Source organism: Caretta caretta, chromosome 6 (genome assembly GCF_965140235.1).
Source record: "Caretta caretta isolate rCarCar2 chromosome 6, rCarCar1.hap1, whole genome shotgun sequence".
Classification (NCBI taxonomy): domain Eukaryota; kingdom Metazoa; phylum Chordata; order Testudines; family Cheloniidae; genus Caretta; species Caretta caretta.
Window position 1 is genome coordinate 116,743,467 of NC_134211.1, and position 22,376 is coordinate 116,765,842.

General features: G+C 43.8%; 1 protein-coding gene across 6 annotated transcripts in view; it reads left to right on the forward strand.

The window, feature by feature from the left end:
* The window catches only part of ESR2 (estrogen receptor 2), an 82,740-nt gene that overhangs the window by 12,764 nt on the left and 47,600 nt on the right, over positions 1–22,376 (forward strand). For all 6 annotated transcript variants that reach the window (XM_075129938.1, XM_048853611.2, XM_048853612.2 and 3 more), the window contains 2 exons: positions 5,705–6,195; positions 11,974–12,134. In XM_075129938.1, the coding sequence (XP_074986039.1) occupies positions 5,765–6,195; positions 11,974–12,134 (592 nt within the window). In that variant the 5' untranslated portion in view covers positions 5,705–5,764. The remainder of the gene's footprint in view (positions 1–5,704; positions 6,196–11,973; positions 12,135–22,376) is intronic.

Here is a 22,376-nt window from a genome sequence, read left to right on the forward strand (position 1 = left end):
TGTATGTGGTGAATTTGAAAAATACTGTTTCTTTTGTTTATAATTTTTACAATGCAAATATTTATAACAAAAAATAATAAAGTGAGCAGTGTACACTTTGTATTCTGTGTTGTAATAGAAATCAATATATTTGAAAATATAGAAAAACATCCAAAAATATTTAATAAATTCCAATTGTTGTTCTATTGTTTAAGAGTATGATTAAAACTGCGATAACTCACATGATTAACTCAAAAATTAATCGTGATTTTAAAAATTGTGATTAAACTGCGACTAATCAACAGCCCTACTCTGAATTTAAATTGGATTTAAACTATTGACATGCAAGTTGAATATCTCGATTTTTTTTTTTTTGGTACTATTTATTTATTTATTTTTACAATCCGTTTCTCTGGGGAGGAAAAAGGTTGGTCAGGAGTTAAGGAATGTGTCTTATCATGCGTCTTTAATGTGATTAGTACTAATATATAAAAAATAAAGTGAGAAAGACAGTCTCTGAGGAAACTATACCAAGACAGGATCAGTTCGTAGCTGTTTTCATTACAACCTGTGAGTGGACCCAGCCAGTGGGTCCCACGAGCTCCCATGTCCAACTGAGTTTGGATAGAGGATCTCTAGTCATTAGTTTCTAGTTTTGGACCCCTATGGTACACTCAGATCTTTGGCCTGACTGTCTTCTGTGGGATGTGGGGCTTGGCAGTCCAGCTTCCTGAAACCCATTCTTCTGACCTCCCAAGCCCCTTTTCCCCCCAGCTCCTTACACACACTCCCACAGAATTATGCCAAGGCTGTGGGCACTCTGGCTTCCAGTTTAACCCCTTTGGGGAAAACCAGGAACACAGGTTCAGCAATGGAATTTATCAACCACAGTAACATTACTCTTTTAAAAAAAATGAAGGTGTTAGTTCTTTGGAAATAACAAAAGTCCAGAGATGCAACTACACCTGTTTTTGAAGGGGTGGGACAAATGTCTGTTAGTGTTCCAGGCTGGACAGAGTCTCTGTCTCTCTCTCTCTCCTGCAAGTCCTTCTTACATATGGTGATGGTTGACTGCCCTGCACAGAGCAGCATCCCATTCTTAAGTAGAGTCTGTGTCTCCTTGCCATGTACTCCACTGGGATGCTCCAGCCCTACCCTAGTCATGCTTGTGCCTTCCCCCAGTGGTTCTCTGTGTAGAAAATCCTTTATGCCAGGGGATAGGTTAGTAGTTGGGTGGCAGCTACTTGGATGGCAGAGCACATCAAGTGTTATGCTCTAACTGCCCAGTGTGGATGCTGCTGGAATGAAGCAAAAGGTACCTAGCTCATGTGAATGTAGTCCTGTCTGAAGCAGAACTACATTAATGTGAAATACATAGGACAAACTAGGAACAGCTGCGTCTACTTGGGCCATAGAGCGCAACATGTTGATGCACTCTGCAGTTCACCCTCCTATTCCGCACTGCAGTGCAACATAGTCCTTCAATGAGGTTTCATACATTTTTCCTGGGTAGGTCTACAGTACATATGCCGGCCATTGGGCATATCTAGGCTTGTACAGTCACAGAGGTAATTTTCCCACATACAGCAGAACGTAGAGGTCATAATTTGATAGACATATCCCCACTCTCTCACAGTCTGAAAATCAGTATTATTTTAGTTTATGGCATCCCAAATTATTTGAGTTGGTGAGCCCTTTCCAGACTAAGGTGATTTGCAGCCCCATCCCTTAAGAGCTCTAATCCTGGCCATGAGCAGACAAAATTCTGTAACTGTAACCTTATCAGAAATAACTAACTATGAAGTTTCAAATAAATGAAATTTAATTCTAAAAAAAGGACAACTTTTAAAATCCACTTCCCATTCAATGTGATACTCCTCCATCTTGTTGATAAAAGACAAAGGAGGAATTGGTGAAAACATTCTTACTTCATTTTACTTCATTTTTCTTTCCATCACCTGTCACTCAAAAATGACTTATTACACCCATAGATGAGAAATATGCTTTGTAGAGAGAAGGTGAAAATGCGTTTGGAAGTTTCATTGCTTCAGCAACTAAAGCTGGGTACTTTCCTCTTTCAAAGACAGCTAAAATCTGCTAAATTTGTGGACAGGGAAAGTCAAGTGCAGGCTCTTGTAATAGGATATGTCTGTTTCTCTTGCAGTGGCCCAAATCAATACCCTGGGTGATATTGCTGGTGATCCATCTCTTCCCCTTTGTGGATCATCCAAAAAAAAAATAATCCCGCAGCTGAGTCTGAAGTTCCCTGAAATGATAAATTATGAGTCTTTGAAGGTTTCAGCTTGTCTTTCCAGTTTCTTTAATGGAATCTGAAAAAACTGCCCTCTTGCAGGGTCCTAGATCCGGGGCTCTAGCCTGAACCTGTATGTCTGCATTGCAGTTTTAGAACCCTGCAGCTTGAGCCTACGAGCCCAGGTCAGCTGACATGGGCCAGCTGTGGGTGTTTTATTGAAGTATAGACATAAGTTCATTAGGATAATTGCTCAGAGGCAGTAGCAAGGTAGACTGTGCGTGACACTCAGTATGAACTGTTGAAGGGTTTGGCAAAGAAATATTGCTAATCCTTCTAGAAATGTGCACTTCTGCTCTAAATTCAGAGTCAATTTAACACTTGAATCACCTCACTTCAATGTAAAACAAGTTGCTGGTGAAGTTACCATAGTAACTCATTGACGTATCCATGTCATAATAGAGCAATGCAAAAAAATGAGTACGTACAGAACAACCTTTAGGGAAGCTCATTAATAGCTTCGTGATATACGTGGTATAGATTTTCAGATATTTTCTTAGCATGAAGAGCTTGACAGTGCATTAAATAGTGAAATCATAGGTCTTTAGGGGTCGTGTGACAAGGCAGCAGTTCTTACTTGTCTGGCCTTGGTACAATCCATGCACATTGCAATACAATGTTCCTACTGGGTTGCAACTCACAATTTTTGGAAACCCTGATCTAGTGGGTCACAGTTTCAGGATTAACTGCACCTTTGACCACCCTCCCCCCACCTGGCCTTCCTCAAGGGCACCCACTTAAAGGTTTCAGGCTTCTTTGCTGTCACCTCTCTTTGGTGGAGAGTTGTCTCTCCCACTCCAGACCAGGAATTTAGTCTTGCAGTCTCTCTTCACCTCACTGTGATTTCCCCAACAGGTCTGATTTTGAGATCCAGCACCTGTGGTTAATCTTTCTCCCCAGGGGTTACAACACTGTAGACCAGTTACCATCCAGCCTTCACAAAGCAAAATACATTTATGCATTACAGATAAGAATTTCTTTTTAAAGAAAAAAAAGTTTTATGTGCATGCTAAAATTTTACTAGAGTTCCATCATTCTTATGGTCCCCTAGTAAGCCAAATTTTTTCCAACTCTTCTACAAGGCTTGCCTTCTCCCTGACCCTCTTTGAACTCAGGGCTTTTTGTCTTAAACAGCTTTCTTTTACTCCTGGGGGAATTCTGCACTCTTCCCCCCCCCCCCCCAAAAAAAAAATTCTGCACACAATATTTTAAAATTCTGCATATTTTTGTGTGTCAAAATAATGCAATATATTCTAGCTAGTTTCAATTATTTTGGTAATTTATTTAAACTACAGTACAATGGATGGAGAATGGGAGTATTGGAGGAAATCACCACATCCTGTCTGTCTAATAGTAATGTAGTTAGTATTTACCCTTTACTTCTAATTATTAGTCAACAAATATATGCAGCCAAATGCTCAGTGTTTCATCATAAGCAACTGAAGAGCAAGTGAGGGCTGGGGCCTCAAACTCACAATTTATACTGGCTATTGACCGTCTCCAGAAAGGTCAGTCACAAACCGATCATGGAGCACATTTTGATAGGAAATTTTTTTCAGTCCAAAAATTTAGACCAGTTCTAATCACTAAAGCACCATAAGCCTTTATAAGGCCATACTGTCCTTTACAATAAGGCTTCTTTAACCCACACTGGCAATGTAAAGGAGCCTTAACATTTTTACACCTGTTTTATACTCCTGGGGGAATTCACTAAGAACAATGGGAACAATACATTAAGCATGCAGGCTGCTACATTCTCCTCTGCCTGAGGAAACAGAGTCTGCCACACGCCTGCCTCTTCAGAAATACTCCAAAGCCTTGCACCTCCAGGCTGAGTGTTCTGTACTAGGCCACAGGCCTATCAGGAGTGCTCCGAAAGAACGAGGCCTACACGCAGCAAAGCAGTGAGTTATTGGCTTTATTGAAGGTAAGTGACACACCTGCAACGGGGACTCCAAGCGTTGCTGTCACGGAGGCGGAGAACCCAGCGCACCGGAGCGCTGCCTGGGACAGAGTCCAACGAAGGGGTAACCAGTGAGCCATAATAAGCAGTACACAGAAACACCTAATTTATATATTCATGAGCTACTTTCCTAAAGGGGCTTTCTGTTACCTGGCAAAGGGCCATGCAGGGCAGACAAAACCGGCCCACAGCTGGCTATAGCTGGTTTTCCATGTCCTACAGTGACCCATCAGCTCCTAGAAAGCAGCAGTTCCCTAGCTAGGCCGTAACAAAGTCTTCCGCAGTCCCTTACACTGAGCATGCTGCAATAGCGAGTGAGAGGGACAGTCTCTCTCTCACATGCGCACACATACAACTACCAAGCTCACCCATCTCAGGTGGTGATTTACGTATCTACTGGCTGCTCTGGGTGCCCAAACTGACCAGTCTGCACTGTCAGACAGTGGGCAACTGACCACTTTTGCTGCTTCCCTGTCAGAAGTAATTTCTTTGCTTACCCGCAGAAAAATATGCAAGGGCCATGAATTCTGTGCATGTGAAGTGACCTAGTAGAATTCCCCCAGGAGTTTTCTTTGTTGGTTTCTGAAAACCCAGTTTGAAGCAGTATATGCAAGCCTCTCCAGAAGGTGGTATCTCTCTAGAGGTATTTATAGCCTGTGTGATTTGCCTTAATTACTCCTTACTGTCTTTAATACCTGGCAGATCTGTGGTAACCCTTCTCCCATCCCCAGAATTGCATACAATCCCTGGCTTACAATGACAAATAAACTATTAATAAAATTAAAAAATCTGGTCCCCAAAGATACTGCATCCAGTTGCAATATCTGTCACATAACATTTTAATATCTTGGATTGCTAGATATGAGATTTTTGTTAGATATTTAAGACCTTACTTGTATGTAAAAATTGGGATGAAGTTCAGGTCTTGAGGTCATATTTTGCATGCCAATACAAGGTAATTCCTCAGGTCAGGGAAAGATCTTTAGGAGGGCAGTTTAGTTGTTTTTACTGGACTGAATTTTGTCAAATGTGTCTACTGTGGGTAAATAGAGGGTTTCAGTTTCCATTTCTGTTGCCAATCTAGGTCACAGAAAAAAGTGTATTGGGCAAATGGAGGGGAGAAAATTCACAGAACTATAAAAGCTTGCAGACTTATGGGATTTTTTTTTAATTTGGAGCATTTAAATGCTCAAGTAGATTTTCTGAGATCAAAGTTCTGAGTAGCACGCTTCAAAAACTTGTGTTAAGATTTACACACAATTTAGACATATTTTAGAAAGCAAATTTGAAGCTTAAATACAATGTGTGAATTATTTTTCACTGTCATTTTTATTTTTAATTTTGACTGCATCTTTACCACTGTATAAAAAGCCTCAAGATGTGCAGTTTTATTACCTGTATTCTCTTTAGTTTAGAAAATTAAGCAACTTTTAATATTTTAATTTTTCTAGCTTAAATATCTTCGGATGAATATTTGAACAACACATACTCTGCTTCAGTCTTGCTTCAGAATGTCCGTCTGTGCTGCTTCTCACAAGGAGTTTTCTCAGTTACTGCCAATTCAGGATACTGGATGTAGTAAAACAGAAATTAAAATCTCATCTCCTGGCATCAGCTCTCCTGTTTATAGCTGCAGTCAGTCTGCTCTGACAATGGAACAGAGCCCAGTTTATATTCCTTCATCTTATGTGGAAAACAGACATGAATATTCTGCAATGGCATTCTATAGTTCTGCCATGATGAATTACAACATTCCTAGCAATTTCAGTGATTCAGAAAGTGCATCTGTAAGGCAGACATCAAGCCCAAATGTTTTGTGGTCTGCTCCTGGCCATATTTCACCTTTGACATTACATTGCCAGTCATCACTTTTATATGCAGAGCAACCAAAGAGCCCGTGGTGTGACGCAAGACCAGTGGACCATGCACTGCCTATGAACAGGTAAATATTTTATTCTTTCAGCATTTTTTTGCAAGTTATTACTTGACATTTTATTCAATCATTTTAAGGTGGTATTTTTTTTACATATGACTTTTACACACTGGTCCACGAGGAAATGAACTCCATAAGCGATATTGTGTTTTATACAAAAATTTCAGAAGTTTATTACTTTTTAAGATGTCTCTGTCTGGAAATATCTACAGCTGCTGGGGTGGGTTACTCATTACTATATGTTTCATAAAGCCAGCACTGTGTAAAAACTTTGTATCTCAAAGGACTTCAATGCTGTGGCATACTTTAAAAATTCTCTTTGGATTTAACATTGATGTAATAGGTCAAACTGTGTCCAAGAGAACCATATTATTGTATAGCTCGCTAACAGCATTTAGCAGTTGCTATTCATTAACAAGACTGTCTCGCTCTACAAGATCATGTTAAAAAGCTCCTTTGGAGGCTATAGCCAGTAAAAGATCAGTACAGATAGTTGAGATTTGCACAGCAGTGTCTTTGGTCAAAATTTTCAGTCGTGAGCAACTGGGTGTGTCTTTAAAAATACATCCACACTTTTTCTACTCATACTCCGCTTGAATACATAGGTGGGAGTCAACATAAGCATCAATCAGAGGATGCAATTACTCAGTTTGTGCACAAAATCTGTTTACAAATGTGGGTATTGCAAACACAGTTGTTCCTTCAGCAACTAAATATTGAGTCACCAGGTTCTTTACTTATTACAGGCATTACTGCTTGTATTCAGTATCGTGTAAAGAATCCAGATTTGATCTATTAATGTTAAATATCAGAAAAGTTAGCCTGTTTCTTCTATTACCTACATCAGCAGTTCTCAAACTGTTTTAATGGGGTTGAGAGGGCTGGCTTCAGCGTGGGGCAGTATGTTTCAAGTTACAAGCCCCCTGCCTGGGGCTGAAGCCCTGGGGCTTTGGTGGGGGTCGAGGTTTGGCTTTGGCTTTGCCCCCCCAAACCTGGGGCAGCAGGACTCGGGCAGGCTCAGGCTTTGCCACCCCCCCCCAGGGTCGTGTAGTAATTTTTGTTGTCAGAAGGGGGTCACAGTGCAATGAAGTTTGAGAACCCTTGACCTACATCAGGGGTCAGCAACCTATGGCACGCGTGCCAAATACGGCACACGAGCCAATTTTTAATGGCATGCTGCTGTCTGCTGGACCCAGGTAGACAGCAGCGTGCCACTAAAAATCCTGACCGGCCCGCTCTTTTCTGCCCACCGCCCTCTCCTTGCAGGGCAGGCAAGCTTCCCCCTCCCCCGCCTCTTCCCCCAATGTGCTGGGTTACTGCCCCTCCTTCTCTCCCTCCCTGCTGCCGATCAGCTGACAGCCCTTGCTACAGAGGGGGAGAGGGAAAAGCGGAGCCGCAGCGCGCTTGCTGCTCCAGGGACCTTGGGGAAGGGGGTGGAATCAGGGCATATCCCCTCCAGCCCCCTGCTGTGAGCTGCTTCAGGGCAGGGGCCTGGGAGCACCCCCATGACCCCAGCCCTCTGCCCTGACCCCTGCACCTTCCTCACGCACACCCTGACCCCTGCACCCCCCTACACCCCATGCCCTGACTCTTGCACCCCCCACATCTCCACTCCAAGCACCAAACGGGAGCTCCTGCACACCCCCCCCCCATCCCTACCTGCACCCCTCGCACCAAATGGGAGCTGCCCAAGTAAGCGCTCCACACCCAAACCTCCTGCCTCAACCCTGAGCCCCCTCCCTCATTCTAGCTCCTGGCCATACCCTGCACCCCAACCCCCAGCCTGCTCCTTCACCCCCAGCCCTATTCTCAGCACACTCCCACCCTCATCTCAGTGCAGAGAGAGGAAGAGAATGGCTAGAACCAGGGAGAAGGTAGGTACCTACTCTATGTGGACAGGGCCAGGACTCCAGACTGGCAACGGGCTGAGCAGGGCCAGCAGCCGGGACCCTGGCTGGCAGGAGCCGGTGGACGGAACCCCAGATAGACAGCGGGCTGAGCGGCAGTGGGCCACCGGCCCTGCTCAGCCCACTGCCGGTCTGGGGTTCTGGCTGCCTGCCCCTTGCCAGCCAGGGTCCCGACCGCAGGCTCCGCTCAGCCTGCTGCCGGCCTAGGTGAACGGAACCCCAGGCCGGCAGCGTAAGATCAGCATTTTAATTTAATTTTAAGTGAAGCTTCTTAAACTTTTTGAAAACCTTGTTTACATATGACAATAGTTTAGTTATATAATATATAGACTTATAGAGAGAGACCTTCTAAAAAACGTTAAAATGTATTATTGGCACGCGAAACCTTAAATTAAAGTGAATAAATGAAGACTCAGCACACCACTTCTAAAAGGTTGCCAACCCCTGCCCTACATTATTCCCCTGGCCCCCATCTCAGGCCTTGTATTTGTGGAAGTGCCACACAGAGCCTGCAGAGGGCCAAGAGAGAATTCTTCCAGCACAGCCCTGTATTGGGAAGTCATAGCACGGCATGCCAAGAATAGGACTGCAGTGGATGCCACCCACTATGGCCATGCTGGCTTATGCTGCAAGCCAGAGGCAGCCATCTGGAGGCTATTGTAACTTCAGGTATTAAGTTACACACGACACTGGCGTGTTCTCTGGGACAGCCCTGCCTCCTCTGGGCAGTGCCTTCTGCACTGTGCCTCTGGGAGGCACGGCATAGTATCTCAGCCTGTATTTTAGTTCATTTTTGTATGAATGGTGGTATCTTATACTTGTTTGCTAAACATAGCAGTTATAATAGAGTCCATACATACCCAATATTTCTTTTCTAGTAGTTGGCTGATTATTTTTTCATACTTATGTATCATAAGTAGCTGAAATTTGAAGAAGTGGGTAACCATTGTTTTTCATCAGTAGATAGCTGCCATACTGCCTACTAGTGATACAGTTGATATTTTTTGTTTAAATGTTATGCTATAACATATTTTGATCCCATTCACAGGGGGAGCACAGTTCTAAGAATGGGGATTCATTATAACTTTAGACCATAAAGATAAAACAGAAGCAATTTTCCATATTGTAGATATCTAGACTTGAATAAGAGCATTTTTGTGCACAGTCCGGCTTCTCCTTTTTGCTTCATCCTGTGGTGAAGTCTTAATACAGTGTTCATGGTATTAATTTATTGCCATTTATTGATTATGATGCTGAAAACTTATGAATAATAACTGAAATGAAATATCAAAGAGTGGGGAGTATGAACTCTGAGGAACCAGCCCCCTGTTCCATTAAGCATAGGCAGAAGTTCCAAGTAATGTTTAAAACCCATAATGAAGTAAGGTATTTGTTTAAATATGAGATACAAGACTTTCCTTGAGTTGAAAATGCATAAACTCATAGAAATGTAGGGTTGACAGGGACCTTGAGAAGTCATCAAATCCAGCCCTCTGTGTTATGGCACGACTATGTAAACCTAGATCACCCCTGACAGGTGTTTGTCCAACCTGTTTTTAAAAACCTCACATGATGGGGATTCCACAACCTCCTTTGGAAGCCTATTCCATAGCTGAACTACCCTCAGAGTTAGAAAGTTTTTTTTTCTAATATTTAACCTAAATCTCTCTTGCTGCATATTAAGCCCATTACTACTTGTCCTAACTTCATTGGACATGAAGAACAATTGATCACCACCTTCTTTATAATGGCCCTTAACGTATTTGAAGATTATCAGGTTTCTCCCCTCTGCCCCCAGTCTTCTTTTTCCCAAGACTAAACATGCTTACTTTTTTAACCTTTCCTCATAAGACAGGTTTTCTATACCTTTTATCATTTTTGTTGCTCTTCTCTGGATTCTCTCTCCAATTTGCCCACATCTTTCCTAAAGTGTGGCACTAGAATTGGATGCAGTATTCCAGCTTGAGGTTGCACCAGTGCCAAGTATAGAGTGAGAGAATTATCTCCCATGTTTTATGTACGACACTCCTGTTAATGCATCCCAGAATGAACTGTGAACAGAGGAATTATGGCATAAAGTGAGGATATATTACACACGCGCACACATGTGTAAAAGCCTTTTCTGATGAATACTTGCAATCCCTAATAAAATAGGCTATTTTTGCCCCTTCTTCCTTTCTTTAAAACTGGGATAAATCTGTTTTAGTGATAGTCAATGTAGTTTTAACTACATTCAAGCATGTTTCTACCTTTTCAGTGTTCTTATTCATCCTTTCAGAATGCCTGGAGTATATTTTTAAGTGCTTTTCTAAAGTTCCATGTAGAGTCTTTGGTGAATAGGTTTTTCCTGCCCCAGAAATATATGCTAGCTCCCTAAGAACTTAAAACCCTACTGACTACACTGATTGATATAACTGATCTCCTTCTGTCTATGTAGCAAGAGTAGAATCAGCGAGTAACTCTGAAGGCCCTGCTACTTTGCTTATATCTAGGCACATAAATGATTATGTAGCTTCTGGGTTTTTTTTGCATACTATTGTTGCTTTCATGCACACAGAACACTATATTCTCTCCAGTTCTAGCTACAAATTCTATTTGCCAAGGACTTAAGATCTGCTACAGTCATCCAAAAGGCAAGCTGCCGTGTTTTTTCTCAGTTTGCTTACAATACACCTTGTTCTCTGGGTGTACCTTATGAAATAATTCCCTAGTACCACTACCTCTTTCTAAATCCCTCTAATATCTTATTGTTTCCTTATAGCATCTAGTGACACGAAGCAACTTATTCCCTATTCTTATCCCAATTCCCATTTACCTTGCTCCATCCTTCATCAGATAGGTAAGTATTGTGTTTGGAACTGGTTGTTATACCTCAGAAACAAGAAACGTTTTGCTCTTAGTGACCTTGCCCCTCTCTCTTTCCCGTTCCTACTTGTATCCAGGCATCCTTTGGTCCAAGACTCTTGCCAACCTCAGTAAAGGACTTATTGATAAGTCTCACTTTCCCCAATCTACTGAGCTGGCTCTTGAGATTTCAAATTCAGTTCTATCAGTTATTTGAGATTCAGCCAGCTGGAATGAATGAATGAAGCTCCTCATTAGGGAATGAATACATCTGAGGCAAGGTGTGTAGCACAGCCTGCATTCTGTTGTCACTAAGATGATTTATCTGCTTGACTGAAACCACAACCACTTTCTCACCAGCAATTAAAACACTACCCAAACCTTCCCCCCCCCCACACCCTACAAATAACTGTGATTAAAACCTTCTCTTGATATTAGTACTCACAGACAATCCAGAAATGGATTCTTGTGTTGAACCTCAGGACACTCTTATGCTGCTTATGAGACACATTTTTGGAATAATGAAGGAGGGGATGTTTCCCAAACTTAAGATAGACTAAAAATAGAAATTTACCAGGAAATTGCTCTAGTTAGAATTGTCCATTGCCAGTGACTACCAGTATGTAGCAGACTAAAGTCTATTTGCTCTTCTATTTAGTTTTTATACTGCATCAGTCATAGTGGTATCTGAGAGCTCCATTTCCCATGGCAAGTTTCCTAAATACAACATCCAATTATTTGCTGCTCACTTACCATTCACTAATTTCTGTGAGTTTGTATAATTATCACCTCAGCAGTACAATCTATTTGCCCGGGTGCTCCAAATCTTTCCAGACAATCTGTATGAACAACATTAGAGTTACAGTATTTGTTTTAATTACTCTGTGAGACAAACACTTAACACAGAGTGTTTCAGATTGCAACATGCTTGGTAATAATGAGCCTTTAAAAAGGCTAAAGTGAATACAATGAAAAATGAGAATTTGAAATATATCCTAACTTTTTACTCTTTTATAACTGTTTACTTTTCCTTCAGAGAGACATTAAAAAGAAAATCTAATGGCAGTGATTGTACAAGTCCTGGTTCAAAAAGAGATGCACGCTTCTGTGCAGTCTGCAGTGATTATGCTTCAGGATATCACTATGGTGTTTGGTCTTGTGAAGGATGTAAAGCATTCTTTAAAAGAAGTATCCAAGGTAGGAAAAATAGTTTTGGAAGCCTTTGCTTAAAAAAGTGGTGTCTTATATGATCATATACATAAATTGTAATTAGTGTACAGTAGGATAACATGATTTGAATACTCTATCTTATGGTCTTTTGTTTGTCAGCATTGGGAAGGGAATGGACACTTGATCCCTTTAGGGAAGGATACAAAATATGTTGCCATTTAAAACCCTGGAGCAGACATATCAGAGAAATGGTACTGCAGACTCTTACAGATTACTTTGCCTTCAGAAATGCAAAGTTGGTGTAATAATTGTGGCTGATAAAAGGTAGAGAGTTGGGGATAGGGCAGGAGGATAAAAAATAACAAGTTTCACTGATATAAATAAATTTAACTCTGAAGAACCTCACTCATACTAGGTAAAATCCAAAAGTTATTTTCATGAAGTCACACTGCAGCTCTTCTTAACTAGGATCAAGATAAACCTCACCTTCTAATCTTTGAAAGTCTTACTACAAAACAAAGTTTTAGTTCTCAAATACTGGAACTCAGTGCAAACCCACTGATGACTCTAGATACATAATGTAGTCTGTCCTGGCCTACTGTTACAATCTGTGGGGTGAAATAGTGAAATCTGTGGGGTGAAATTGGCCTGCTCCCAGTCTTCTCTGTGCTCTCTTAATTAGATCTAGGCCAGACCCTCACTCTGTAATATCTGAGGTATGAAAAGGCAGGCCCCAATAGTTTCTCTGCTCATACTTCTCTTCCCCTTTTTGCGGTGGTATTTAGTGGTGTGGAAGTACCTGCATGAGCCCTATGTAACAGGGTAAATTTCACCCACTGAGTAGCAATTTGTACAAAAGTGGTTTGCCTTTTCGAGATAGCGCATGTACTGTAACAATGACTGTCAAATCTGCATGCAGTGTGAAATCATTAAAATCAAACCTAAAATAATAAATGAGACTTTCGTGTACATATTCAGTAAATTGGTCGTGGAGGAAAAATGTTAACCTGATATGCTTTGCTCACCTACGCTTTAGCATTGAACGGGATACCTGTTTTAGTCCATTGAACGTTTTAATTCACCTAGGCAGATAACATTTGGTCTTAATCCAGAGGTTCTATAAATACAAGAAATGGCCTTCACTACACAAAACATATTTTACACTCTGCATCCAAGCTAGTTCAGGTTGTTGCTTAACTCCCCCACCCCAAAATAGTAAAGTTTCCTTTAGACTACCGAGCTGACTTTGTGGGAGCCGTATTAAATAAAGTTATCCCTTTGACAATCACCATAATACTTTGCAATAGCCAATGTGAATTAAATTATCTGTAGTTCTTTCTTTTTATTTATTTATTTATGATACTAAACTGGGAGGAGTGGTAGATACGCTGGAGGGGAGGGATAGGATACAGAAGGACCTAGACAAATTGGAGGATTGGGCCAAAAGAAATCTGATGAGGTTCAATAAGGATAAGTGCAGGGTCCTGCACTTAGGATGGAAGAATCCAATGCACCGCTACAGACTAGGGACCGAATGGCTAGGCAGCAGTTCTGCGGGAAAGGACCTAGGGGTGACAGTGGACGAGAAGCTGGATATGAGTCAGCAGTGTGCCCTTGTTGCCAAGAAGGCCAATGGCATTTTGGGATGTATAAGTAGGGGCATAGTGAGCAGATCGAGGGACATGGTCGTCCCCCTCTATTCGACATTGGTGAGGCCTCATCTGGAGTACTGTGTCCAGTTTTGGGCCCCACACTACAAGAAGGATGTGGATAAATTGGAGAGAGTCCAGCGAAGAGCAACAAAAATGATTAGTGGTCTAGAACACATGAGTTATGAGGAGAGGCTGAGGGAGCTGGGATTGTTTAGCCTGCAGAAGAGAAGAATGAGGGGGGATTTGATAGCTGCTTTCAACTACCTGAAAGGGGGTTCCAAAGAGGATGGCTCTAGACTGTTCTCAATGGTAGCAGATGACAGAACGAGGAGTAATGGTCTCAAGTTGCAGTGGGGGAGGTTTAGATTGGATATTAGGAAAAACTTTTTCACTAAGAGGGTGGTGAAACACTGGAATGCGTTACCTAGGGAGGTGGTAGAATCTCCTTCCTTAGAGGTTTTTAAGGTCAGGCTTGACAAAGCCCTGGCTGGGATGATTTAACTGGGATTTGGTCCTGCTTCGAGCAGGGGGTTGGACTAGATGACCTTCAGGGGTCCCTTCCAACCCTGATATTCTATGATTCTGATTCTTTGATTTATTTTTTAGTATTCAAATGCCTGTACCTACTTCATAAAATACTGGTGGGATTACAATTATTTTCTGAAGTACAGTTACCACTGATTTATTGTAACTACATCAAACTTGAAGTAAAAGCACTGTATTCAGAAATTAAAACTGATTTCTTCATGAGAACTGTTATGATTTGAGTAATTGTCAAGTGTTTACAAAGCAAATAGCGAAAACGTAATTTTACTAGACATAGAGAAGGAAGGTTTTGTTACCTACCCGGATCCCAATGCTTACACGAAGAAAAATTCTTGCTGTGTTCAGATTCCATTGACCTCAATAGGTTCCTTACAGTTCATTCAATCTGAGGATGGCTTAACGTGCACTGTAGAACTTCCCCTTTAGGGGATTCTAGGGACATCAGCAGTTGGTAGTCCCAGGCAACATGGATTGATTTGAACTCTGCTGCCAGTAAGCCAGAGATGGCAGGCAGAAGATGCCTGAGCAGGATGGATCCCCCAGTATTTAAAGGCTTTGGGGGCAAAATTTAACTTGTTACCATGGCAGCTGGTACAAAGTATGAACCCCTCTTACCCTGAGTGTGGTGATCAGGGTTTTCCCCATGATTCTTCTCTCGTGTATGTCTAAACTTCGGAGATTGTGTACATAGCTATGCTGGCATCGCCCCCTAGTGTAGACGCAGCCAACACCAACAGGAGTTCCTACCCTGTTGGTGTAGGAACACCATCTCCTCAACAACATTAGCTTTGGGTATGTCTACACTACGAAATTAGGTCAAATTTATAGAAGTCAGTTTTATAGAAAGCGTTTTTATACAGTCAATTATGTGTCCCCCCACACAAATACTCTAAGTGCATTTAGTTGGTGGAGTGTGTCCACAGTACTGAGGCAACCGTCGACTACCAGAGCGTTGCACTGTGGGTAGCTATCCCACAGTCTCTGCCGCCCATTTGAATTCTGGGTAGAAATCCCAATGCCTGATGGGGCAAAAACATTGTCGCGGGTGGTTCTGGGAACATATTGTCAGGCCCCCCCTTCCCTCCCTCCCTCCGTGAAAGCAATGGCAGACAATGGTTTTGCGCCTTCTTTCCCGGTTACCCGTGCAGACGCCATACCACGGCAAGCATGGAGCCTGCTCAGTTCACCGTCACCGTATGTCTCCTAGGTGCTGGCAGGTGTGGTACTGCATTGCTACACAGCAGCAGCTCATTGCCTTTTGGCAGCAGACAGTGCAGTATGACTGGTAGCCATCGTCACCGTGCTCCAGGGTGCTCTTTTGGCCGACCTCAGTGAGGTCGGTCAGGAGCGCCTGGGCAGACATGGGAGTGACTCAGCCAGGTCATTTCCCTTTTAAGTTTCGTCTCATGGCGATTCAGTCCTGCCGGCAGTTGTACTGCACCGTCTTCTGCCAGCCTAAGATGTATAAAGAGAGATGAAGTGGATCAAAAACAAGAAATAGACCAGACTTGTTTTGTATTCATTTTCTCCCCCTCCCTCCCTCCATGAAATCAACGGCCTGCTAAACCCAGGGTTTTGAGCTCTATCCTTGAGGCAGGCATTCTGTTTCTCCTTGATGCAAAGCCACCCCCTTTGTTGATTTTAATTCCCTGCAAGCCATGTTGTCAGTCGCCCCTCCCTCCGTCAGAGCAACGGCAGACAATCGTTTCACGCCTTTTTTCAGTGCAGACGCCATAGCACTGGGAACATGGAGCCTGCTCAGATCACCACAGCAATTATGAGCACTATAAACACCGTGCGCATTATCCAGCAGGATATGCAGAACCATAACCTGCAAGAAAAGTGAAACCAGGTGAGGAGGAGGCGACTACAGCGTGGTGAGAAGAGTGATGAGGACATGGACATAGCCTTCTCACAAAATACGGGCCCCTGCCATGTGCACATCATGGTGTCAGTTTGGCAGGTTCATGGCATGGCGCTCCGATTCTGGGCCTGGGAAACAAGCACAGACTGGTGGGACAGCATAGTGTTGCAGGTCTTGGACGAATCCCAGTGGCTGCAAAACTTTCTCATGCGTAAGGGCACTTTCATGGAACTTGCTTTCCCCTGCCCTGAAGCACAAGAATATCAAGATGAGAGCAGCCCTCACAGTTGAGAAGCGAGTGGCGATAGTCCTGTGGAAGCTTGCAACGTCAGACAGCTACTGGTCAGTCGGAAATCAATTTGGAGTGGGCAAATCTACTGTGGGGGCTGCTGTGATACAAGTAGCCAACACAATCACTGAGCTGCTGATATCAAGGGTAGTGACTCTGGGAAATGTGCAGGTCATAGTGGATGGCTTTGCTGCAATGGGATTCCCTAACTGTGGTGGGGCGATAGATGGAACCCATATCCCTGTCTTGGCACCGGAGCACCAAGGCAGCGAGTACATAAACTGAAAGGGGTACTTTTCAATGGTGCTGCAAGCACTGGTGGATCACAAGGGACATTTCACCAACATCAATGTGGGATGGTTGGGAAAGGTACATGACGCTCGCATCTTCAGGAACTCTGGTCTGTTTCAACAGCTGCAGCAAGGGACTTACTTTCCAGACCAGAAAATAACCGTTGGGGATGTTGAAATGCCTATAGTTATCCTTGGGGACCCAGCCTACCCTTTAATGCCAAGACTCATGAAACCATACACAGGCAGCCTGGACAGTAGTCAGGAGCTGTTCAACTACAGGCTGAGCAAGTGCAGAATGGTGGTAGAATGTGCATTTGGGCGTTTAAAAGCACGCTGGCGCAGTTTACTGAGTTGTTTAGACCTCAGTGAAACCAATATTCCCATTGTTATTACTGCTTGCTGTGCGCTCCACAATATCTGTGAGAGTAAGGGGGAGACATTTACGGTGGGGTGGGAGGTTGAGGCAAATTGCCTGGCCGCTGATTATGTGCCGCCAGACACCAGGGTGGTTAGAAGAGTACAGGAGGGTGTGGTGTGCATCAGAGAAGCTTTGAAAACCAGTTTCAGGACTGGCCAGGCTACGGGGTATGAAAGTTCTGTTTGTTCCTCCTTGATGGAAACCCACCCTGGGGTTCACTCTACTGTCCTGTAAGCTAAGTACCCTCCCTTTCCCCCTTCGATCACCGCTTGCAGAGGCAATAAAGTCATTGTTGCTTCGCATTCATGCATTCTTTATTTATTCATGACACAAATGGGGGGATAACTGCCAAGGTAGCCGTGGAGGGATGATTGAGGAGGGAAGCACGGGGTGGGGTGGTGGAGGAAGGAAGGATAAGGCCACACAGCACTTTAAAACTTATTGAATACCAGCCTTCTGTTGCTTGGGCAATCCTCTGGGGTGGAGTGGCTGGGTGGTCTGAGGGCCCCCCCCCACCGCGTTTTTGGGCATCTTGGGGAGGAGGCTATGGAACTTGGGGAGGAGGGCGGTTGGTTACACAGGGGCTGTAGCGGCGGTGTGTGGTCCTGCTGCTTTCTGCAGCTCAACCGTACATTGGAGCATATGAGTTTGATCCTCCAGCAGCCTGAGCATTGACTCCTACCTTTCTTTCAGCATGCTGATGCCACCTCCCATCTTCAGCCCGCCACCTCTCCTCGCTGTCATATTGTGTTTTCCTGCACTCTGAGATTGTCTGCCTCCACATATTTTTCTGTGCTCTGTCAGTGTGGGAGGACAGCATGAGGTCAGAAAACATTTCATCGCAAATGCTTTTTTTTTTTTTTTTGCCTTCTAATCTTCGCTAGCCTCTGGGAAGGAGAAACACATGCAGCTGGTGGAGGGGAAAAAAAGGACCCATTTTATAGAACAATGGGTACACTCTTCCATGGTAAACCTTGCTGTTAACATTATATAGCATATGTACTTTCATTATAAGGTCACATTTTGCCTCTTATTGAGGGTATGCTGGTTTGGTGTGAGAGATCACTCACGCAGGGCCGGGCAACAGAATTCGGCTTGCAGGCAGCCATGGTAAGCCACAGTCTTTTGGCTTCTTTAACCTTCATAACATGTGGGAATGATTTCAAACAGCAGTGCCCTCATTTCCCATACAAAGTAGCTGTTGGGTTGGCCATTTAAAAGGAGGGGCTGCAGTTTCCGGGTTCACTTGCAGCAGAAACCCAACTAACCCCCCCCCCCCCCACCACCGCATACCCAATTCTCTGAGATGATGGCTTCACCCCTCTCCCCACTGCGTAGCTAACAGTGGGGAAGATTTCTATACAGCCACAGGCAAACAGCCCAGCAGGAATGGGCACCTCTGAATATCCGCTTACTAAAACCACCCTATTTCAACCAGGTGACCATGGATGATATCACTCTCCTGAGGGTAACACAGAGCGATAAAGAACGGATGTTGTTTGAATGCCAGCAAACACCGGGACCATACGCTACAATGATTCCCGACTACGTGCTACTGGCCTGGCATGGTAAAGTGTCTTACCATGGAGGATGGAATAAGGCTGCCCTCCCCAGAAACCTTTTGCAAAGGCTTTGGGAGTACATCCAGGAGAGCTTTATGGAGATGTCCCTGGAGGTTTTCCGCTCCATCCCAAGACATGTTAACAGACTTTTCCAGTAGCTATACTGGCCGCGAATGCCAGGGCAAATTAATCATTAAACACGCTTGCTTTTAAACCATGTATAATATTTACAAAGGTGCACTCACAAGAGCTCCTTTCTCCGCCTTCACGGTCTGGGAGCCCGCCTTGGGTGGGTTTGGGCGGTACTGGGTCCACGTCCATGGTAATAAACAGATCCTAGCTGTTGGGGAAACCGGTTTTTCTGCTTCCTTGCTGTGAGATGTCAACACCCATCTCATCTTCCTCAGCCCAAAACCCGCTTCTGTGTTGCCTCGCACTCCTTGGATGGAGTCAAAGCACAGGGTTGGGGTAGTGGTGGCTGCACCCCTAGAATGGCATGCAGCTCATCATAGAAGAGACACGTCTGGGGCTCTGAATTGGACCGGCCATTTGCCTCTCTGGTTTTTTGGTAGGCTTGCCTGAATTCCTTACTTTTTGCGTGGCACTGCTGTGGGTCCCTGTTGTAGCCTCTGGCCTTCATGCCATTGGAGATTTTTTCCAAATATTTTGGCATTTTGTCGTTTCGAACGGAGTTCTGCCAGCACGGATTCATCTCCCCATTCAGCGATCAGATCCCGTACCTCCAGTTAGGTCCATGCTGGAGCTCTTTGGCCATTCTGGGACTGCATGGTCTCCTGTGCTGATGGGCTGTGTATGGTGACCTGTGCAGGTGAGTTCGCCACGCAGGCCAAACAGGAAATGAGATTCAAAAGTTCATGGGCCTTTTCCTGTCTACCTGGCCAGTGCATCTGAGTTGAGAGCGCTGTCCAGAGCGGTCACAACTGAGCACTCTGGGATAGCTCCCGGAGACCAATACTGTTGAATTGCGTCCACACTACCCCAAATCCAACCCGGCAAGGCCGATTTCAGCGCTAATCCCCTCGTCGGGGGGTGGAGTAAAGAAATCGATTTTAAGAGCCCTTTAAGTCAAAGAAAATGGCTTCGTCGTGTGGACAGGTGCAGGGTTAAATCGAGGTAACGCTGCTAAATTTGACCTAAACCCATAGTGTAGACCAGGCCTTTGCCAACAGAAGTACTCTTCCATCAACATAGCTGCATCTACACTGGGGTTTTTGTAGGCATAACTATGACAGTCGGGGATGTGGTTTCTTAACACCCCAATTGATGCATATATGCTGATATAACTGTTCAGTGTAGACCAAGCCTGAGTTTTCTTCCCTCGGATCAGTGGAGGCTGATTTGGCCCTAAGCAATTTGAGAAATCTTTTATCTCTTTTTTTGTTATCATGTTGCACAGAGAGAAATTAGTATCTTTTGCTTTGAGCAACGTTAATTTGCTTGCTATCAGATATTTTGTAGTAACTTATGGTCCAGTTCTAATTCCACTGAAGTCGGTGGGAGTTTTGCCACTCAATTTTATTTTTCTTTGGGAGCATATTTTAGTATTGTGGCTTTGGCTTGAGGCCTTTCACTTTTCTTCATAACATACCTTCTGTTCTGGTGTTTACAGATCTTTGTAATGTTAGTTGGCACAGCAGCACACCAGATAGGAGAGTTATGTTCTTTATGGGCAAGTAAACAAAAAACAAAACACATGGTACTTCCCTGTTGAACTCTGTCTATACAGAGTTTACCGTTGTAATAGATATGGGGTGGATCCAACAAAAGGCAAATCCTTTTAAGGTTTTAGCTTGCACAGAAAATGTGGAGGAAGTTTTTTAAAGGTAAATTTAAACATTATTTGGCATCTATGACCCTTAATTAGAAAATTGGTGTTCAGGAATATCTATAGTTCAGCTAAATATCTCTTTAGCTGACCAGTATTAGGGCTAAATTCTGTCTGCATAGGAGTCAATGGCAGTTATGTATGCATGCAACTGAGGGTAGAAGTTGTTCCATTAACGAATATGGGGCCTAAGTTCTCCTTCCTTATACAATACAACAGGGAGAAAAGCAGTAGGAATTAAAGCAAAAAATGCCCTAAATCTGCAGAACGGATGGAGTGAGTTTATCACAGTGTCAGTAGACTTGCCCCCCGACTCCCAAGCCTGCAGATAGTCCTCCCTACCTATTCAGTGTGTGAATGATTCCTTAAAGATTTTTTTTTTCCAGTGGAGCAGTGATAGACGAATGGTTAAAACTACGAACTAGTCACGCTTTGTGGCATGCTTTCTCCATCCGTTTGCAAATTTCTAAGCAGAAATCAGAGTGGTGAAATAATGTTACTAAAAGAAGCCATAACCCCCCCGAGTCCTCTGTGATTCCTAACACACACCTGCTGTGTGAGCCTCCAATGGCAGCATGACTCCTGAAGTGGGGGGGGGAGGTTTTTTCCCCCCTCTCTAATTTCAGATTGTTTGTTTATTTTGCATTTGAAAGGACTTGGTATGCAATCAATTTCAGTGTTTCTTCTGTATAGTCAGATTCATATAAATGACAGGGGAAGCTGTCTGTCACACCTTAACAGGAAAGAGAAAAGAATTTTAAAACAGAAAACGTGATTTGTAGAACCACAAAAATTGAACAGTATTGAAACTACTTTAAAATAATGTTTAAACAGTCAATATTTCAGGTTGACTTAATCTCTTGAAATACTATTGGTGAGGTTTTTGCCTCTGCTTCAAGCCCTTTGTGCCAGGTAAAGTGGTTCTAGAGCTCTGATTCTGACCAGGAGAGAATTGTTCTAGTATGGGCACTGCAGAAGACTGCCATATGCTGTCCACATACCCCTTTTTCAAGACATTTAGCAAAGCCGGTATGAATAGCATGTTGGGGTAGAGCCAGGGTGGAAGAGAAAAGTTAGGAGCTGAAATTGCAGCATGTAGTGCAGAGGAGACTGAGCAGCACAATTTCGCAGAGGCAGGCAGGTACAGACTGTTGTAACTTAGACTGTCTCTCAGGATTGTCTAAATTCCAGGAGTTGCTCTGGACCTGTGTTCCCTCTAAGCTGCATGGTTGGGCAGCTGCCAAAGAGTGATTCAAGTGCTGCACGCTTGATTAGCAGAGCCGTTTACATCTGGCAGTGTGTGTGTTCAGGTGCTTCCCTCCCCCACACTTTGCACCCACATTTCTCCTGAGATACTCCTGCTGGCTGTGCAGAATGGGGATGGGGGTGGGAAGAAGGGAGATGCTTATGTCAGGGTGTCCCCCCTTCCCCTGCCCCTGTACCACATAGCCACAGAGCAGGGGAGAGGGGAAAGCCTGGCCCAGGACTCCGAGCAGAAGAGAGCTGCCTTCCAGGTGAATGAGTGAGTGCCTTAAAGAGACAGTGCACAGTCTGAGACCTCCCCAGCAGCCAGCTCTCTCTCCTCTCCCCTCCCCCTGCCCATGTACCCCATTTCTGCAGGGAGGGTGGGGAGACAGGACTCAGGAGAGCTTTCAGAGAGTGCCTTAAAGAGACAGTGCATGACATCTCTCAGAAACTTTCCCAGCAGTCAGCACACCTACTATTTCTGTGTCTCACATATACATGCTCTCTTGCTCACTCACTTTCACGCTCACCTCTCAACACACACAAGTATTTTT